The sequence below is a fragment of the Macrotis lagotis genome, chromosome 6 (assembly GCF_037893015.1).
Source record: "Macrotis lagotis isolate mMagLag1 chromosome 6, bilby.v1.9.chrom.fasta, whole genome shotgun sequence".
Taxonomy (NCBI): domain Eukaryota; kingdom Metazoa; phylum Chordata; class Mammalia; order Peramelemorphia; family Peramelidae; genus Macrotis; species Macrotis lagotis.
The window spans coordinates 196,627,914-196,649,576 of record NC_133663.1 but is presented as its reverse complement, the minus strand read 5'-3'; the positions used below and the strand labels follow the sequence as shown (position 1 = coordinate 196,649,576).

Below are 21,663 nucleotides of genomic sequence, written 5' to 3'. Positions count from 1 at the left end.
CACTTAGTTTCATATCCTGAAAGCCCACTAAGGGCTGGTTGTTAATGGATTTACTTTCCTTCTCTATTGGTCAGTAAAATCAGTAGATTAGGAGGTCATAAGCAGTAGTCAGCTAGAACAATTGACCATTTTTATATACTATCTATTATAACTTTACACAATGATTTTTTAAAAAAGAATGAAGACTTCTCAAAACTCTTATATAAAAATCCTAATTTCTTTTTAGTTCTTTAGATTATTTCAACCACACATCATCAGTTATTACAGTATACAACATATTTAGTGCAGACCTTCAGAATAAAAGAAAAATAAAATCATGTATCCAAGATTTCTGAGATAATTATATAAGCTCTTCCCAATCCTTGATTCTTTTATTATAATAGAGCACATTTAAGTTTCTGTGTTTTATGTGACAGATTCTGAATAATAATAATAACTGATACTTATATAATATTTTAAGGTTAATTTCTTAACAACTCTACAAGGTAGTCACAATAGGAATTATTATTATCATCTTCACTTTATAGATGAGAAAAATGAGCCTCCAATAAAATAAGAGATGTGTTCATGTCCAAGCCCATAGTGTCAGAGGCAGAAATCATTTCTGACCTCAAGTACAGCACTGTATCCACTCTTCCAAACACTTTCTCTATAGAAAAGAGGCTATGTTCTTTGGAGGGTGTTTCATTAAAAATTGAATGCTGAACATTATTCCATTTTAAGATTATTAAATGAAAAAATCAAATATGTATGAATATCAGAATTTTATCCAATTCTCCAGTTAAATACAATTCTTCATGGGAGTTATATGCTAAGGAATGAAACCTAAACTGTTTTTATTTAATTTTAAAATTCTACCTTCTAATTTTAACTTAACATGAATATACTCAATAAGGAAAGGGGACTTGAATTCTGCCTAATATCCTGCATTTGATAACTTTGAATATAGTACTTAGCTGATTTTGAAAACTTTTTTTTTAAAAAAAAGACAAGTTAGGACTCTTCATGAGAATAATGTTTAGATAACCAAAATTTTTTTGTTATTATTCTTCCTCACAGGCTTTCACCTCTATCACAAGTTGCCCACAATAGTGCCTGAGAGCTGCCTTCTTATCATGGTTGGACTCCTACTAGGTGGGATTATATTTGGAGTAGATGAAAAGTCTCCACCTGCAATGAAGACAGATGTATTTTTCTTATATCTCCTTCCACCCATTGTTCTTGATGCAGGATATTTTATGCCAACCCGTCCTTTCTTTGAGAATATTGGCACCATATTCTGGTATGCTGTTGTAGGGACCCTTTGGAATTCTATTGGCATCGGGATCTCTCTATTTGGCATCTGCCAGATTGAAGCATTTGGCTTGACTGACATCACTTTGCTACAGAGTTTGCTTTTTGGCAGCTTGATTTCAGCTGTAGATCCTGTTGCTGTGCTTGCTGTCTTTGAAAATATTCATGTCAATGAACAACTTTATATCCTTGTCTTTGGAGAGTCACTTTTGAATGATGCTGTAACAGTGGTAAGTTATTTTTGCCAAATTTCATACTTATTATCGAGTGATAACAAGTTCTATTTCCATATTTTGTATCTAGATTCCTATCTGGAAATGCTAGGAAGATGCATCCAGCATGCTTGTGCCACATTCAAATCCTGGATCACACAAGCTAATTTTTAATGTCAGAGGAGATTTCAGAGTGATGTTGATATGTAAACCTTTAATGATTTCATGCTGAGTTATTTCCACAACAGCACTTTTTGATCATTCAAGGGTTTCTTATCAGGTCCCCAAATTATTGAAAAGCTTATGGTAACAATACATTGTTTATATGACATTATAACATTATACAAAACAGAAAATGGATAAATAATGCCTATTAAAAAATCTCTTTGGGTGTGTTATTTTGAACTGTTAAAGAGGAGTTTTATTGATGAATATTCATTTTGATTTTGTTAATGTTTTTACTATAGATTTATTATTGCAGCCTGATTTTCTTCTATGATTTAGTAAATCTTTTTTTTTAAATCATTGAATATGTTTTCTTGAATGAAAATTAATTTATGGGATAGTAATTACTTTGAAGTTGGTGCTTCAAATGAAGTTTATCCACCATCAATATTGAAAGTTTGGAGTCCCAGCCTGAAATCCTAGGAGAGCAGTTGGAAGAGAGAGCACAATGGAGTTTCCTGCTCCCCCCCATCCTCTTGCCACACTCAGGCAGTGCCAGCTGATTAAACTTCCTACCAGCTAAAAGGCTTTAAAGCTGGCACTAATTAGGCAGATGAGTTGGTGCAGGAAAAAAAGAAAAGATACCCACTAAATTAAACCTTGGTTTATCCATATCTTTTTTTTTTATTTCTGGTTATTTATTGTTCACCATTTTCATCATTAGTTCAGATACTCCAAAGATGACTCTGTATAGAAATCTCTGAAGAACTATTTCCATTTCTTTATTAATTCACTCATTTTTGTCCTATTGAAATGGAAAAAGGTATTGTAAAAGGAGAGGAAAGAGTTGAGATTAGGTGAATAAACTAATATTAGTAGGGTAGCCCCCTAAAATGTGTATGATTAGGCTTCAAATCATGCCTCTCATTCTTAGCAGCTTTTATGACCTTGAACAAATTATTGTCACCTACAGCCTCAGTTTTCTTATTTGTTAAATTAGGAAATTGGACTAGATGGCTCAGAGAGTTCTTCTCACTTTAGGTCTAAGATCTTATAGTCCTATGATCCTATGTTGCTTTACAATCACAATCAAAAGTTGTCTTTAATCATGTCAATTAATCCAATTAGTATATATTTCATTGACAAAGAAATTCCATTTCTCTGTAGTTGGAAATTTTATAGACAAATCATGCTTCATAAACCATATATCCTACTTCTTTAATTCACTATTTGTTAACAATGATTTGTTAATAACTTACCTGGACTACATTTTAACTGAGAACATTTCACACTCCATTAAGATCCCAGAAAAATTCAGTTCCTTCATGATGATTTGCATATGAATCTGCACACATTTTTCCCTTGGCAAGGCACTTTGTTGTCATTATTTTTCAGTCAGATTCAACTCTTGATGACCTTGATGACCCTATTTGGGGTCTTGTCAAAAAAGATTGAAACGGTTTGCACTTTTTTCCTAGCTCATTTTACTATGAGGAAACTGAAGCAACCAGCTAGTAAAGCATATGAAATTGAATTTGAACTTAGGTCTTTCTGACTCCAGACTTCTGCACTCTATTCTGTGTTACTTAGCTGCCCTTGATAAAGTGACCACAAAAAGTCATCAAAAGTCGTCATGAAAGAATAGAATATCTCTATGGAGCTTCATGAATTCCTAAAAATGTACTTCCAGATATTAAAAAAGGGAAGTATTAGAAGTATTCTGTACCTGATGCTGCTGGGTAGAGAAGTTTATAGATATTGGGGAGTCAGACTAAACCATCAATATAAAATTTGGATTTAGATGCCATGCCTTCACTATAGTAATTCAGTGGTTCAATCATTTTTCTTAAAGAACTGGAATGCAGAGAAACTGAATGGATTGAAGTAAATCTCAGGTAACAGGAAGAAAGAAATGTCCATGCCTCCCCAGTATAAACTCAGACCATGTTAGTCCTATAGATACACAAAAAGATCTTTGGCAAAATATCATCTCATGTGTGGAGAGGTTGGGAAAGCTCAGTACAGATTTACACTTTGGTAATAAGATCCAGAGGCATATACAGGGCAGTGATGGATGTTTCAGCAAAGAACATCAGGGGAAAAATGATTGTGGAAAGAAAGAGAGTGCTGACCTAGGCTGGGGCAGTGGGCCAAGCCAAGGAGCTGCTATTCCAAGTCTGAAAGGAGGAACAAGGACAGAAAAAGAAGGAAATATTATCCAGACCAAACAAAAAGGAGTGTAGTTATTCTTTAGATGTGGAAGCACTTGTAACATGGCCAGTGAGTATAGGTTAAAAGAATAGTGTACTAGTTACAAATGAAAAAGACTTTCAAAGCACAATATCCATCCTATGAGGAAAAGAACACATCAAAGAGTCCTCTGGTTCTGACTACACAATGGCAAAAATTCAGTTGAAAAATGGATATTGTATCTGGCTAATGCCAAATAATCAGTCTGACTGACTTATTTTTTACTAAATTGCCTAATTTTTTTTAAAATGACTTGTCCAGTTGTTTGGGTGATGAAAATATAACCTGGGATATCTCTTGTTCATTAAATATCAAGTGCTATCAAGGAGTATTAATGGAGATATTTTATGAAATATTTTGGATTAATTTTTCCATTCTTGTTATAGGACATATTCAAGGTCCTCTGTAAATGGAGAAGGTGGTAGGAATATGGCTCAAGCCCACATTAAAAAAATTGCAAGTCACTTGGATCTAATAGAGTTAAGGAGGGAATTTTTTTTAAGAGAAGCATATACTTACACACAAATCTCTTTATCACTAAGAGAAAAATGAGGAAATGTAGAGATAAGTAGTTTATACATTGTTGAACCCAAACACTGTTGGTTTTATATCTTTTTGGATTCAAAGGAATATATTGGGGCATATGCAATTCTAGATATATAAAATTCAGTAGCTAGTTAGTAAACATTTAAGTATCTATTCTGTGCCAGGCATAGTACTAAGCACTGTGAATAAAAAGAAAGGCAAAAGAGACTATGTGAAGGCGATAATGTTCAAATGACAGAAGATAGAACTTTAACTAGAACTTGAAGCTAGGGAAGTCAAGGGGCAGAGAGGATGATGGAAAGAATTCTGAATATGCAGTTAGCATGTGAAAAAACCAGGATTTGGAAGGTGGGAGATAGGGTATCTTGTTTAAAGAACATTAAGTATGTGATTATCAATGGAGTACAGAGAATGTGATTGGCTATAAGATGGGAGAAACTTGGAAATGTGGGGAGGACAGGTTATGACAAACAGGATTTTATATTTTATCCTGGAGATAAGAAGCTGCTAGAGTTTACTGAGTAGGGAAATCATTTTGGTGACCAAATAGAGCATGGACTGAAGTGGAAAGACTTATGGCAGGCACATCAACAAGGCCTTTATTACTTTGCAGAGGTGTGAAATAATGAAGGCCTGAATCAGAATAGAAGTATCAGAGCAGAATGGGGGCATGTATGAAACTTGCTATGAAGGTAAATATTGATAGACCTGAGGGAGTATAAAGATTTATAATCTAGGTTGAAAGCTAGGATAACAGTAAAAGAAAAGTTTGGATGGGGATGTGGTTTGCAGGAGAAGATATTGAGATTGTATTGAGACATGTTTAGTTTAAGATGGGTACAGTACATCCAGTTCAAGGTATCCAATAGACGGTTGGAGATGTGAACCTGAATCCATGAAAACTCATTACTAGATGTAATAAGTTTAGCGGAAGAAGAAAAGAGAAATAGGTAGGAGTTTATCTAAGAGAGAGAGAAAATTACCAAAACCTAGAGAGAAGCAAAGAGAATAGGTTATATTATTATATAGGGTATTGTGTACTATAAACACTTATCTATCTTATAATTAAATTTCCGAAGAATAGAGAGTATAATCATGAAGGCTTAAATTCTTTATTGTATTTTTCTATTCCCCCTTTTTCCCATTTCTTTTGGACTCCCTATCCCATAAGTCATTTCCAAGCATGCTTAGTTTTTCTACCAATAAATATAAATTCAACATTTTAATATATACTGTGGAATGGCATTTGATGTACTAGTTGACCTCCGAACATAAAAAATAAATAATTTATTAACTGCCATTCAATAAATGGGGGCAAATTAAACTTCCTTAGGTGAGATTTTTATTTCCAGAAGATAGTTTATGGGTATAATATTGCTTCACTTGACTGGATGATGTCATCATCATTCTTTATAAAGTTAATCGAGGACATTTGTTCACTAGGAAAGTACAATAGAAAGCCAGGGAAAGGTCAGAGAAAAGGAATTTCCGGCATTAAGTTACTGTCTCTAGAATGAATAAATAAACTAGGTGAAAATTTTGTATACTCACTCTTGTCTTCATTGGTATGCAGCACATGAAAGTTGGAAAAGCCATCTTGCCAGTGTTGGAGAAATATAAAAAAAGACCAGGCAGAAAATAGCTAAAAACTTTATTATGTAACTCCATCGATGTAAAGCTTTATTGGATTTTAGAAGGAAAGTCTGAGGAAAACAAGGTTTCCTATTTAACTGAAAAAAAATTAAAAGTGCTTTGATAATATTCAAAGTTAGGTAAAACAGAGGTAGAGCTTTATCTACATATTTCTTATCAATCTTTTGGTACTATCTCTTAATAAAATTATATTTTTCTTATGGAACTTTTTATGAAAGAAAAAACTCTTTGACTAAGACAATTCCAAACGACTTATGATGAAAAATACTATCTACCTTCAGAGAAAGAACTGATGGTATCTGAATACAGATTGAAGCATACTGTTTTTCACTTTACTTTTTCATGGTTTTTTTGGTATGTTTTCTTTCCCCACATGAATAATGTGGAATTATGTTTTCCATATATGCACTTGTATAGCCTAAATCAAATTGTTTAACTGTCTCAGGGAGGAGAAAGAAGAAAGAGGTAAAGGGAGAGAATTTGGAGTTCAAAATTAAAAAAATTAATGTCTAAAATTATTTGATTTTTTAATTTTGAATTTATTTATTTTTGAATTTTACAATTTTTTCCCTACTGTCATCCCCCCCACAGAAGGCAGTCTTTACATTATTTACATGCTATACATTGATCTAAGTTGAATGTTTTGAAAATCATATACTTAAGGAAAAAAATAAAATATAAGAGATAGAAATTACATAAGATTGGTTTTTTTAATTAAAAGTAATAGTCTTTGTTCAAACTCTACAATTTTTTCTCTAGATATAGATTGTATTCTCCATCACAGATACCTCCAAATTATCCCTGATTGTTGCATTGATGGAATGAGCAAGTCTGTTAAGATTGATCAATACCCCCATGGTGCTGTTAGGGTGTACAGTGATTTTCTGATTCTGTTCATCTTGCTCAGCATCAGTTCATGCAAATCCCTCCAGGCTTCTCTGAATTCCCATCCCTCCTGGTTTCTAAAAGAACAGTAGTGTTCTATAATGTGCATATGCCACAGTTTGTTCAGCCATTCCCCAGTTGATGAACATTCACTCAATTTCCAATTCTTTGGCACCACAAACAGAACTGTTATAAAATTGTTTTTACATGTAATTGGAAAATAATTTTCTGCTTTTTCTGAGATTTTATTTAAAGATTATACATTCATATGCATATGTATATATATTCATATGCATATGTATATATATACATATATACATATCTATCTGTCTGTCTGTCTATCTATCTATCTATCTATCTATCTATCAATCTATATCTTTAACTAAACTGTAAACCTTTTGAGGTTGGGAATCATTTTTTTCCTTGTTAGTGCCTTCCAGAGAGTCATGAAAAAATTATTTAATAAATATTTCTTAAAAGAGTAAATAATTGAATGGATATATATTTGACCAAATAATTAGTCACATTTACTTTTGTGAGATTTGAAACTTTTGATATTCTTAACCTTTTGTTCTTTTGAATGAATTTTGGTACTGTTTTTTCTATAAAGTAATTCTTTAGTAGTATGAATAATATTGCATTGAATAAGTAAGTTACTTTAGACTGTATTGTCATTTTTATTATAGGCATATTTGAAGGACAAATTTAAAAGTATAAATTTTTAAAATTTAAATTAAATTAATAAATTAAAATTTTAAAAATAAAAAACTATACGCTTAATAATTCCAGTGTCTTAAAAAAAACCTTTTTTTCCCCACACATCCAATTTTTGGCACTTATTGAGAGCTTTCTGCCTCCTGATTACACTGAAGGTTTGGTCACCTTTTCCAACAATGGTTGCAGCTTTGCTTATAATCCTCTGATTCATTGTCATGGTGGGAGATTTAATTTAGCAACCTCAATTTATTCCACTTAATAGTATTTTTATTTTTTCAGTTACATATAAAACTAGTTTCCAACAATCATTTTGGTAAGATTTTGAGTTCCAGTTTTTTCTTCCTACCTCTCTTGGTTCCCCCACCTACGGAAGACAGCAAGCAATCTGTTATAGGTTTTATATATCTATATCTATATCATCTATATCTATCTATATCTATCTATATTATATATGTATATGGTTATTCTTACAAAACATATTTCCACATTAGTTATGCTGTGAAAGAAGAATCAGAACAAAAAGGGAAAAACCACAAGAAGAAAAAAATAAAAAGAATTTTAAAAAGTGAAAATTCTATACCTTGATCTGCATTCATATACCATAGTTCTTTCTTTGGATATGGATGTCATTTTCCATTGCAGTTCTTTTACAGTTGTCTTTGTTTGCTGTGTTGCTGAGAAGAGCTAAGTCTATCATAGTTGATCATCGCACAATGTTACTATTAAAGTGCATAATGTTGTTGTTCTGCTCATTTCAATCAGCATCAGTTCATTCTCATAATTTCTCAGTATAATAATATTCCTTTGCATTCATGTACCACAACTTGTTCAGCCATCCCCCAATTTACAGGCATCCCCTTAATTTCCAATTCTTTGCCACAACAAAAAGAGCTGCTATGAATATTCTTGTCTATGTGGATATTTTCCCCTTTTTTTGTGATCTCTTTGGGATACAGACCTAGTAGTGATATTGTTGGATCAGAGTATGCAGTTTTTAGGGACCTTTAGGAAGTTCAGTGGATAGAGCACTGGCCCTGGAATCAGGACCTGAGTTCAAATATGGCCTCAGGCACTTAATACTTACCTAGCTGTGTGACCTTGGGCAAGTCACTTAAGCTTGCCATTTAAAAAAAAAGAGGTTGCAGTTTTATTGCCCTTTGGGCAGTATTCTCCCCTTCTAATTTTGTTTACATTGGTTTTGAGCAAAAAATTTTCAATTTAATGCATTCAAAATTGTCCATTTTTGCATTTCATAATGTTCTCAAATTTGCTCATAAATTCTTTTCTTCTCCATACATCAGCAGGTAAATTATTTCTTGCTCTCTGATTTGCTCATGTTATCATCCTTTATGTCTAAGTCTTGTACCCATTTCCACCTTAATTTGATATATGATGTCAGACATTAGTCTATACCCAATGTCCAGTTTTCCTGGTCAAATAGTGAGTTCTTATCCCAGAAGTTGAAGTCTTTGAGTTTACTAAACAGTACGTTACTATAGTCATTTACTACTGTGTCTTGTATATCTAACCTATTCCACTGATCTATCATTTTGTTTCTTAGCCATTACCAAATAATATTTATGACTGTGCCACTTTTTTTTAGGTTTTTGCAAGGCAAAAAATTAAGTGGCTTGCCCAAGGCCACACAGCTAGGTAATTATTAAGTGTCTGAGGTCAGATTTGAACTCAGGTACTCCTAACTCCAGGGTCAGTGCTCTATCCACTGCTCCACCTAGCCTCCCCCATTCTTTTCCTTCTAGGTCCTTTGGATTAAAAAATAAAAATCAAGAAAACATTGTAATGATATTATAGGGAGAATGGTAACCAATATTGTTTTAAGGAGGACTTTCATTTTGATATTATTAATATTCAAATGAACTATAAAGGACATATGAAGAAGACACTATTTGCATTCAAAGAAAGAATTGATAAATATGAATATTTATATATGTATAGAATAATTATATATGTATATGAAAAATACTTTTCTCTTTGAGAATCAAGGATGAACAATAATGAAAATTTCCTGACTTCAGCCCCACACTCTATTCCCTTTACAACCTAGCTGTCTTAGTATTTTTTTTTAGGATTTTGGAAGGCAATGGGGTTAAGTGGCTTGCCCAAGGCCACACAGCTAGGTAATTATTAAATGCCTGAGGCTGGATTTGAACTCAGGTACTCCTGACTCCAGGGTCGGTGCTCTATCCACTGCACCACCTAACAGCTCCCCTCCCCCCACCGTGCTACTTCTTAATGTAGTTTTTAAGATCTGATACTGCTAGCCCACCTTCCTTTGAATTTCTTTTCCAAATTTCCCCTTTGTTCTTCAAGTAATAAATGTTATTATTTTTTCTAACTTTATAAAATATTTTAGTGGTTTGATTGGTATTGAATAAATAAATTAATTTAGATAGAATTGTCATTTTTCTAATATTAGCATGTCCTATCCATATGCAGCTGATATTTTTTCACTTCTTTAGCTGAGTTTATTTATGTGAATAGTGTTTTGAAGTTGTGTTTGTATAATTTCTAGGTTTATCTTGAGAGGTAGAATCATAAATATTTTATATTGTCTGTCATTTTAAATGCAATTTCTCTATTTCTTGCTACTGGACTTTGTTGATAACATATGGAAGAAATACTGATGATATAAGTTTATTTTATATCCTGAAACTTTGCTAAAGTCAGTTTCAAGTAGTTTAAGTTGATTGTCTAAGATTCTCTAAGTATGTCATCATATCATCTGCAGAGTGATAGTTTTATTTCTTCATTGATTATCATGATTCTTTAATTTCTTTTCCTTCTCTTATTGCTAAAGCTAATATTTTTAACACAATATATAATAAGAGTGCTGATAATGAACATTCTTGTTTCACCCCAGATTACTGGTAGGCTTCTAACTTATTCCCATTACAGATAATGCTTATTGATGATTTTAGATAAATGCTGCTTATCATTTTCAGCAAGGCTTTTCTTATTTCTTTCCTCTCTAATGTTTTTAATAGGAATGGCTACTGTATTTTGTCAATCTTTTTCAGTGTCTATTGAGATAATCATATGATTTCTGTTAGTTGTACTATTAATATTATCAATTATGCTGATAGTTTTCCCTATATTGAACCAGTCCTGTATTCCTAGTAAAACTAGTACCTCATCATAGTGTATTATTCTAGTGATAATTTCTTGTAATCTCATTTTAAAATATTTCTGCAACAATATTAGGAAAATTGGTCTATAATTTCATTTTCTGTTTTTGCTTTGTCTGGAATCAGCACCATATTTCTGTTATAAAAGGTATTTGATAAGATTCCACCTCTTTTTCTAGATACTTTATTATTGGATTTAAATGTTCTTTAAATGTTTGGTAGAATTCTCTTGTAAATTCATCTGGCTCTCAAGATTTTTTTTTAGGGAGTTCCTTGATGGTTATTCAATTTCTTTTTCTAAAAGGGGGTAAGTTTTTTAAATGGTTTTTAAATGTTCATCCATTTCGCCTAGATTGTCAGATTTATTTTCACACAGCTGAGCAAAAATGATCCAAATGATTGTTTCAATTTCTTCTTCATTGGTGATGAACTCACCTTTTTCATTTTTGATTCATCTAGTTCTTTTTAAAAAATATTTTATTAGTTTTCCAATTATATACAATAGAAGTTTCTATCTATTATTTTTTTGTAAGGTTTGAATTTTATACTCTTTTCCCCACCCTCTCTTCCCTCTCCCTATCTCCCCCGCCCCACAGAAGAAAGTCTAATAATCTTTACATTGTTTCCATGCTATACATTGATTGAAATTGAATATGGTGAGAGAGAAACTGTATCCTTGAGAAAATAAATTATTAGAGATAGCAAAATAATGTTGTACATAAGCCACGTTTTAAAAATAATTGAAGGTAATAGACTTTGGAATTTGTTTAAATTCCACAGTTCTTTCTATGGATACTGGTAGTATTCTCCATCGCAGGTACTCTAAAACTGTCCCTTATTATTGCATTGCGATTCATCTAGTTCTGAGAGAGGTAGGTTGAGGTCCCCCACTAGTATAGTTTTGCTCTCTATTTCTTCATGTAAATCATTTAATTTTTTGTCTAACAATTTGGATGCTACGGCACTTGGTATTTTAGTGTTGATAACTACTTCATTGTCTATGATATCTTTTAACCAGATGTTTCCTTCCTTATCTTTTTAATTAGATCTATTTTTTGTTTTTTGCTTTGTCTGAGATCAGAATTTTTATCCCTACTTTTTTTAAAACTATAGCTGAAGTGTTTATATTTTTCTCTTAACTCTCAGACTTTCTATCCTCATCACTGTTTTACTTCTGACCAATCTTCCTCGGTCTGCCCTACCTTCTATCACCACTCCTTTTCTTTCCCCATTCACCTCCTACTTCTGTTCTCCCTTCTGCTTTCCCTTCTATAAGCTCTCCTCCAAACCCTGCCATTTTCTTTCACTTTTTTTTGGCTCCTACTTTTTAATAGGACTAGATAAATTTCTATACTCACCAAACTCTCTTTGAGCCAATTCCAATCAGTCAAGTTTAGACAATGCTCACCCCCTCCTTTCTTTTCCTCTATTGTAATAGGTTTTTGTACCTCTTCATGTGTTGTAATTCATCCTCTCTGCTTCTTCCTTTCCTCTTCTCCCACCACAATTTTTTTACTAGTTAATTTTTTTATATCTTCATACCAAAGTCAATTTATACCTACAGCCCTTGTATATGTAATACTCCTAACTGCCCTAGTAGAGATACAGTTCTCAAGAGTTATAAGTATTGGGGTCATCTGGGTGGCTCAGTGGATAGAGCACTGGCCCTGGAGTCAGGAGGACTTGAGTTCAAATGTGGCCTTAACTTAATGATTACTTAGCTGTCTGACCTTGGTCAAGTCACTTAACCCCATTGCCTTGTAAAAACTTTAAAAGAAAAGAGTGATACTTGTGTATCATCTTCCCATGTAGGGATTAACAGTTTAGTTTTATTGAATAATATATTTTTTCTTTCCTATTTACCTTTTTATGCCTCTCATGTCTTGTATTTGAAGATGAAATTTTCTTTCAGCTCTGATTTTTTCATTAGTAACATTTTAGAGTGCCTTATTTCATGAATGTCTATCTTTTCCTCTGAAAGATCATGTTCACTTTTTCTGGGAAGTTAATTCCTGGGTATAATCCAAGCTTCTTTGCCTTTTGGAATACCATATTCCAGGCCCTCTGATCCTTTAATTTGGTAGCTGCTAAATTCTGTGTAATCCTGACTATGTTTCCTTGATATTTGAATTGCTTCTTTCTGGCTTACTGCAGTATTTTCTCCATAATCTGATAATTCTGGAATTTGCCTATAGTATTCCTTGGAGTTTTCATTTTGAGATATCTTTTTGGAGGTGATTGGTACATTCTTTCAATTACTATTTTACCCTCTAGTTCTAGGATATCAGAACAGTTTTCCTTGATAATTTTTTACTAGACCTTTTTTTTTGATCATTACTTTTAAGTTGCTCAATAATTCTTAATTTCTCTTTTCTGGATCTATTTTTCAAGTCAGTTGTTTTTCCTTTAAGATATTTTACATTGTATTCTATGAAAAAATTCTTTTGATTTATTTTTTTGATTGATTCTTAATGTCTCATAGTCATTAGCTTTCACTTGACCAGTTCTATTTTTTTGTTTGTTTGTTTTTAGGGTTTTGCAAGGCAAACGGGGTTAAGTGGCTTGCTCAAGGCCATACAGCTAGGTAATTATTATTAAGTGTCTGAGGTCGGATTTGAACTCAAGTACTCCTGACTCTAGGGTCTGTGCTCTAACCACAGTGCCACCTGGCCGCCCCTCTAATTTTTAAGGAATTATTTTCTTCAATTATATTTTGCCTCTCTTTTTCCATTCGACTAATTCTACATTTAAAGTAGTTGTTTTCTTCAGGCAATTTTTGTGCTTTTTTCCCCCAAACTGTTGATTCTTTTCTTAATTTTCTCATATAGCTGTCATTTCTTTCCCAATGCTTAGTCTATCTCTTTTTACTTGATTTTTAAAATCTTTTTTTAAATTCCTCTTATAAGAGTTATGGGACTTGAAGTCAACTCATATTCATCTTTGGACCTTTATACATAGGCATTTTTGACATTGTGTTCCTCTGTTACTGTTTTGATCTTCCTTGTTGCCATGGTAGCTTTTTATGGTTAAGCCTCTTTTTGGTTTTTTGTTTTTTTTCTCATTTTTTTAAAGTTGAACTCAGCTCCTGGATTACAGTGGGGCACTATCTCAAGTTTCTTGTGCTGGGTACAGGAACCTGGTCACTGACTTTCTGCTGACTGGGGGAATGAGGGGTTCAAATGATGTTGGTTTGTCCATTGCACAGATGTGGCCAAGGCTAGTCATAGCTTTTGTGCTGGAGTTCTGGGCCTGGTAATCTGTCTTCTGTGTTGGAGACCTCTCAGCTGAGTTACTGTGCTAACAGCTCGCTGACTCAGGACAGAGGGTTCTCAGTTCCTGATCTATGTTATGATCAAGAAATGTCCACTGACTTGCCTGGACTTCACTTTTCTAGATTGCACTTTCCTTCTACCCAAGTCAGATAGACCTTTCTTGAAGTCCTAAGTTATCTTAAGATGGAAAATTGTTTTACTCCATCTTTTTGTTAGTTCCATAGATCTAGAATCTGTTTAGAATCTTGATTTAACATTTCCAAGGGAAAATGAGTAGAATTTAGGTGACTTCCTAGCTTCTCCCAGCCATTTTGATTTCAATCCACTAATAATAAAATATTAAAGAGGAAAAAAAAAGGTCCTTTGGAGTAAGAAATGGGAATGAAAGAATATAATCATAGCTCATTAGATTAATTCAATAGAGGGGAAAAGTGGTTAAATGACTATTCAGAATGCATATAAACCTCACTTTCTCCCATGGTGTTTTATTTTATTTTATTTTATTTTATTTTATTTTATTTTCTTATACTTTCAACTACATAAGATTTTATTTCAGAGTTTAAGGAAATTTAATAGATCAAACCTTTTAAAAGAGATTGAAATAAACTTTTGAATTCCAGAAATGTAACATCCTTCAATACCCAAAAAATCCTATTCTTCCAGAATAGGAATGCTAATTTGAATATTTTATAAGATATATTAAGTCCTTGAGTCAGGAAAATTGTGGAACAGGCTTTTATTTTCCAAAATTTTCTCCTCTTTGAAGATTGGGATTATTATTAGATTGTTTTCTTGGTTCTTTCCTCAATGATCATTGTTCAGTTCCTCCCCTCCCTCAAATACCCATTTGTTCAGTTTCTCACAAATTCTTCATATAATTTTCTTAATACATCATTTTTGAAACTCCTAGTGGAGAAGACTTTTACATCACCTTCCTTCATTTTCCTCCCCAGATTCTAATGCCTCAATCATAGAGCAGTCTTCAATTCCCTTGGGAGAAGCACTTGCATCTCAGTCTCAGAAGCTGTACCTCCCATGGTATTTTAAGGGAAAAAAAGATTTTTGTGACCAAAGAACTTGTTTGATTAGAATTCTTTTAACTGTTCGTTATGCTTTTTTATCTTAGTTCTTCAGTTATCAGTTACTGATCACTTTCTATGTGTCAGGCACTATGTTAAGTGCTACAGGAAAAGATTGTAACAAAAACAAAAAACCAGTCCCTGCTCTCAAGGTGTTCAGTTTCTGAAAAATACTATGATTTCATGGTATTCTAGACATAAAGCAAGCATGAATCACCAGTCACTTACATGAATCTCTCTGGCACATATTTCAGTCTCATGAAAAAGTTAGTTTTCTGTGTGGTCTATTTAACGTTTTGTCCATTTATCATTTTTTTGCAATCAGGCCTTATCTTCTCTTGATCTTATAACTTGGATTCATTGAGGAAAACTTGATAGTTGAAACAAGTTTAGTGAAGTTTTCTTAGATTCTAGTCATTTTCAATGACCATAATAATGAATCTTTTGAAAATGAGAAGTAATTAGTCATATTTCCAAATTAGTTTTTATCTTTAATCCTTTAATGTGAATCTTTAAATCATATTAAAAATGAACTAAAATAGTCTAAAGTTATATTAGTTCTTAATAAATGAACGTTTGCCATATCTTTGATAACTCTAAACTCTGAAGTTCATTTCAATACAGAGTTTGTAACAGAGATAGAATATCATTATCAAAATTAGGTCACCCATGAATGACCTGAGAGAAATCTGTCACCTAGCTTCCCCTTTGAAATACAGTAATGCAATAATTATAACCACAAGATACCATTTAAGCCTAGCACTTGTGGTAAGGTCAAAAAGACTTTGGGAACCAACTCAGGGATTGTGACCAGTTGAAATCAAAATAATTTTATCTTGTGCCAGTCATTAGGTGAGAGTTTCAAGTTAAATCAGATGAGAGGTTATGGAAAACTTCCTTATCGGTGAGGAAACATTATCACAAGCAGAATTTGTCTAGCTAAGATGTTCCTTTCCAATTTTGCAGTGGTATCCACACAACCAATAAGAATGATCAAAATGTATCCTCTGATCCACGGGCTCAAAATAAAACCTCTATGACTCAGTGTTACCATTTTTAAAAATGAAAAGGGACCATATTGAAAACAAAGCACACCTTTAAATAATTTCATGATATATATTCCCAAGAAAAAATGTAAAAAGATTCAGGCTTAACTTTGATCAACCTGTGCTGCTAGTTATTTCTTGGGAATTTATATCACTATCCTATTTTCATTGTATTAGATTCTGTGAGGTTAAAGAAGAAATATAGTATGATTTTATCCTTTGAACTTTAATTGAAGACTTAAGGTATGAAATAATAATATGAAAGAGTATAATTCAGGTCCAAATTGTGAAATATCATTGTAAATACTGCAAGAGAAGATCAGTGAGAACTCCAATTGACAAAGAAGCTTTCAAATAAAGGTAGCACTTGGACATTAATGACTTTGAATAGGCTATGAATAAATAGAATGGAGGAGGAAACCATCCTAGGTAAAGGACATAATATAAAGAAAGAAGACATAGAGATAGGAATGAGGTTGTTTTCTGTGGGTCATTATGTAGTTAGGGAAGAATAAGAAATAAGATTTGCTAAATGGAGTAGGGCAAGATTAAGGAATTGGAGCCCTATGCAGAAGATTTTGACCAAGAATGGTGAGTAATAGGGGGTTTTTGAAAGGTTTCTGAGTAGGAGAGAGTGATGAGAAAGATGATGTTTGGTGAAGATTAACTTTACAATTCTGGTTTTGTGCCAGGAAATTAAAAATGAGGAGGCCTTTGTGATAATTTAAATAATTTAGATGTGAAGTGATTTCCTTTCCATGTGTAAGAAACATTTAAAGAAGTGATTTATAGAAACAGTATGCTTCTAACTAGAAAGTGTCAGTGTACCTCTGAAATACACATACACACACACAGACACAGAAACACACTCAGGATCACCACATGGTTCACAGTATTCTTAAAATTCAACTGGGAAATTAAAATCAATTATTAAATGCAAGCCTTGTGATTGGCTAAAGGTATAAAGACATTTTTAAAAGCAGTTCTTTACATTTTCTTGGGGTGAAACTTTGAGGTAAGCACAGACAGCTAGGGGATCAGGAAAGGCTTTTTATTGGAAATGGATTCTTGGGGAAGTACTTCATTTATATGGATAAATTAGTGCAAGTTGATTCAAGAAGAGTGAGAATACATTTCACTAGATTAGGAAATTCTGTGGGAAGTGGAGTAAGAAATGAGCCTGGGAGGAAGCTAAGGATTCTAGAAGGCAGAGAGGGGGTTGGAAGGAATTCTAGAGGCTAGGAGTGGCCAAATGCAGACCACAAAGGCTAGAAGTTGTATCATGTTACAGCAAATAGGCCAGTAAATCTGGAAGTTACAGTGAAGGATAATGAAGGATAATATGATAAAAATATGAAAAGGTAGTTTTGGAACAGGCTGTGAGGGACTTTAAATGGTCAACTAAGGAGTTTTTAATTTTATCCTAGAACTATTAGGAACTCATGAATAATACTTGAGCAGTTAGGGGTGGCTAGGTGGTTCAGGAATACCTGAGTTCAAATCTGGCCTCAGACACTTAATTACCTAGCTGTGTGGCCTTGGGCAAGCCACTTTACTCCGTTAGCCTTGCAAAAGCCTAAAAAAAATAATTGAGCAGTTATGTGACCAAACTTGTACTTTATGAACATCCATTTTGCAGTTGTGTAGAAGAACTTTTGGAGAGTGAAAAGGGAAAAGGAGAGGGAAACAGAAGGAAGATCTATTGAAGGCTATTCAATAGGAGGCTATTGAAGCAACTCAGTCTTTCACCAAAAGTAATTATTTAAGTTCTCCATCTCTAGACCTATTATTTTATAAAGTCTCAATAATGAATTCTATGTGTATTGCACAGAAATATATTTGAATGAGGAGGGGAGATATATCATGTGACCATAGCTTGAATAATTTCTACAAACTACATAAAGATATCTGATCATTTTATAATTAGACTACATCCATTGTTGTTCATTTGTTTTATTCTTTGTGACCCCATTTGGGGTTTTCTTGCAAAGATAGAGTACTTTGACATTTTTCTTCCTCCAACTCATTTTACAGATGAAGAAACTGAGGCAAAAGGGTTAAAAGACTTGTCCATAGTGATACAGCTGGTGTCTGAGGCCAAATTTGAATTCAGGAAGATCAATTTTCCTGACTCTAGGTCTGGCACTCTATTCACTGAGCCACCTGGTTTGCCCAGACAACAATCCTAAAAATAAGCAAAAAGTAGTTCACTTTCTTACTTTCATATTCATTTTACTCAAACAAAATTGCCTTTTGAGAAGTTTTTAACTTTGTATATTTTTCATAGATCCCTTGAGGAGACGGGTAAAAATCTATGGACTCCTTTGCTGAATAAAGTTTTTAAGTGTATAAAATACATAGCATTAGAACAGAAACTAGTTATATTGATATATAGTTATCAAAACACTTTTAAAACCAACTTTGCAGTCCCCAAGATAAGAACCTCTGCTTTAAGCAGCAGCAGCAGCAGCAGCAAAAGACTTAAGTAGATTGGCTGCCAGGAGATAGGATTCAGTCCACATATGACTGGCATGGAGATCTTCACTCTGGTCCCATTCTAAGTTGGAAGAATTCTCTGGGAACTAGGTTAAAAGGGTTAAGAGTTTAAATGACCTCCTTTAAGTGCTGAGCAGCTTCCTCTCTGTCATATTCCTAGTGAGGCAGAGGGTATTACAGAAGAGTGAGATAATTGACAAGCATGTATCAAAAAGAATACAGGATTTTATTTAGATATAGTCAGACAAAAACAGTGTAACTTAGCATTTGACCCAAAATGGATGGTACTGAACTGTTTTTATGATTTTGGAAAAAAAATAGGAGTTGGTTGAAATCAGAGGATTGACCTGTTTTTTTTCAAATTTTAAAATATCTGTTATAGTTTTATTTTTCATTATCCAACTCCAGGCTAAAATACTAATATACAGGTATATTAATATATTAAAATTAAAAGTATATTAGTGAAATTAATAGAAATGAAAATTTCTATTAATATATTTATATAATATGAATAAATCAGTTATTGGTCACATTTAAGAAAGGTAAAAGTTTCTCATTGAAAGGTCAAGATAGGCAATAGTTCTTTATTTTCTCTCAATTTAGAGAAATAAAAGAGAAATTAGGATCATTGGTTATAACTGATACAATTTCTTTCTTCTACAGGTGCTGTACAATTTATTCAAGTCCTTTTGCCAGATGAAAACAATTGAGACCATTGATGTGTTTGCTGGAATCGCTAACTTCTTTGTGGTGGGAATCGGGGGAATAGTGATTGGAATCTTGCTGGGCTTTATAGCAGCATTCACCACCCGTTTCACACACAATATTCGAGTGATTGAGCCACTCTTTGTCTTCCTATATAGCTACTTATCATACATCACAGCAGAAATGTTTCACCTCTCAGGCATTATGGCGTAAGTACTGGCGGGGAAAGGACACTGAGAGTGGGAGGATGAAACAATGTAAATTAAATTTCATAGAATTAATATATTCAAACCAAATGAAAATGTTATGCAATTGAAATAGATTTGTTTTTAGGACAACTTTTAAGAGCATTTAAAAATTTCATAGCTTCTCTCAACTACCCTTTTTGTGATAAGTAATTGAAAGTATTTTCATGCTTAGCTAAAATATAAAATTTCAAAGTTCCATAGTGAAAAACAACATAAAGGTAATTTCTGTGGGGCATATATAAGATGAGACTATTAGACAATTTGACAGTTTTAAAAAATAAATAAGTAAACCAGAACATCTATACTTCTATTACGTTTATTCTTAATATGACAAATCTTCATTCTTTGAGGATGGAGGGTATTGGGGGGTAAGGAGGGAGGGTATTGGAAGGAACATAGAGACAATAGTTATTTGGATCCCAATGTGTTAAATAATGTGAGTGACCATGCTGAGAGATTTTTATTGTTTTTGTTATTTTTTTGTGTGAAAATAAATAATGAGACTGATTTTCTTGTCTGGCTCAAATTGTTTCTGAAAACAATTTTTTTTCTTAAAAGGAATTGCTAAAATGTTTTGGAAAATGCCAGTATTTTTAGAGTACATTTCAAGACCCCTAGGTGACATGTTGGAGGACTATATACTCTTATCGATAAATTGGATGTGGTAGTTGTAATGCCAGTTCAATGCTTTATAATCACAAATTGTATATCTCATGTGCTGACTAATCTCTCATAAAAAGCAAAAAAGACTTGGCCAATGTAAACATAAATGTATTTGGCTAACTTTTCTATCAACATTTGTTATAAAAACTTTTTTGTCATATTTTAATTAAAAATTTTGTGCTGCTATTCTTTCCTCTTGTCACTTATATATCTATGATTATTGGAATGTGACAATGTTTTGATACTGTGGTTAAAAAGCTTAAATGCACCACACAAATGAGAGTGAGGCCCATTATAATTAACTCAAAGTTTTGCATGGTTTTTTATTTCAGAGACAAATCTAAAAAAAGCAACATATTAATCCAGTTTGACCCAGTAATGAAATGTTGCATCTCTTCCCCCTCACTGCTATTCATATAATTTGTATAGCTTCCAGTTTCTTCCTTGTTCTTTGACCTATGTCATTGAAAGCATGTGATCAGGTAGCTAGAATGTCACTAAAAAGAGGGGAACCAGCTTTTGAATATTTAAAAAATTTTTTTAGGGAGAACATTGAATTGCAGAAAGTGTAGGACTGTATTGGTGTGAAGATTTAGAGTAACCAAAAAGAGACTTCAATGACCTTACTAATATTGCTTATCTGCCAATTTTCCCAGCCAGTGGAAGGAACTGGGGCCAGGAACTATCCAGATGAAATGTGGGGGAGGAGATTGAGGCCTATTCACTGCCCAGAAACTCTGTGACAGCTGGGGACACAGAATGAGCAAGATATTTACTGCCTTGTATCACATGCTCCCTGGGAGTAGATCCTCCTGGTTTATGAGGTCTAGCAGAATTTAGAAACTAGGCTGAGATAAGGACAAGTTTTTCTTCTTTTTTAGCAAATTGTTGTCATTTACTCTTAAGACATCTTCCAGCATTTATAACTATGTGAGTGTGTTGTAAAAAAAAAATTACTACTGTTTTCAAATGAATGAAGCTGTTCAGGGTACTTTAAAATAAATTAGCCCATAAATCTAAATTTTCTGGAAGCTTTAGATGTGCAGTAACTATGAATGTTCATGATAATGCATTAACAAACTAAATGTTTGAAATACTTATTTGAATCTAAATGCATGCCCTTAACTGAACAGCATTTTTATACCCTGTGTAGAGTCTAGGTATTTTTCCAGGTCTGGGGTATATATGATACCTTCCTGTAATATAAGTCAGAGAGGTTTACTCTTTCAGCCTTTAGAGTGTGTTGTGAACACATTCACATGTATAATTACTACATGAAACTGGAAA

The 21,663-nt window shown here is 33.1% G+C and overlaps 1 protein-coding gene across 1 annotated transcript in view; it reads left to right on the top strand.

Moving 5' to 3' along the window:
• Window positions 1–21,663, top strand: part of SLC9A2 (solute carrier family 9 member A2) — a 143,056-nt gene that overhangs the window by 34,306 nt on the left and 87,087 nt on the right. The window contains exons 2-3 of the mRNA XM_074192203.1: window positions 1,060–1,523; window positions 19,424–19,674. Coding sequence (XP_074048304.1) covers window positions 1,060–1,523; window positions 19,424–19,674 — 715 coding nt within the window. The remainder of the gene's footprint in view (window positions 1–1,059; window positions 1,524–19,423; window positions 19,675–21,663) is intronic.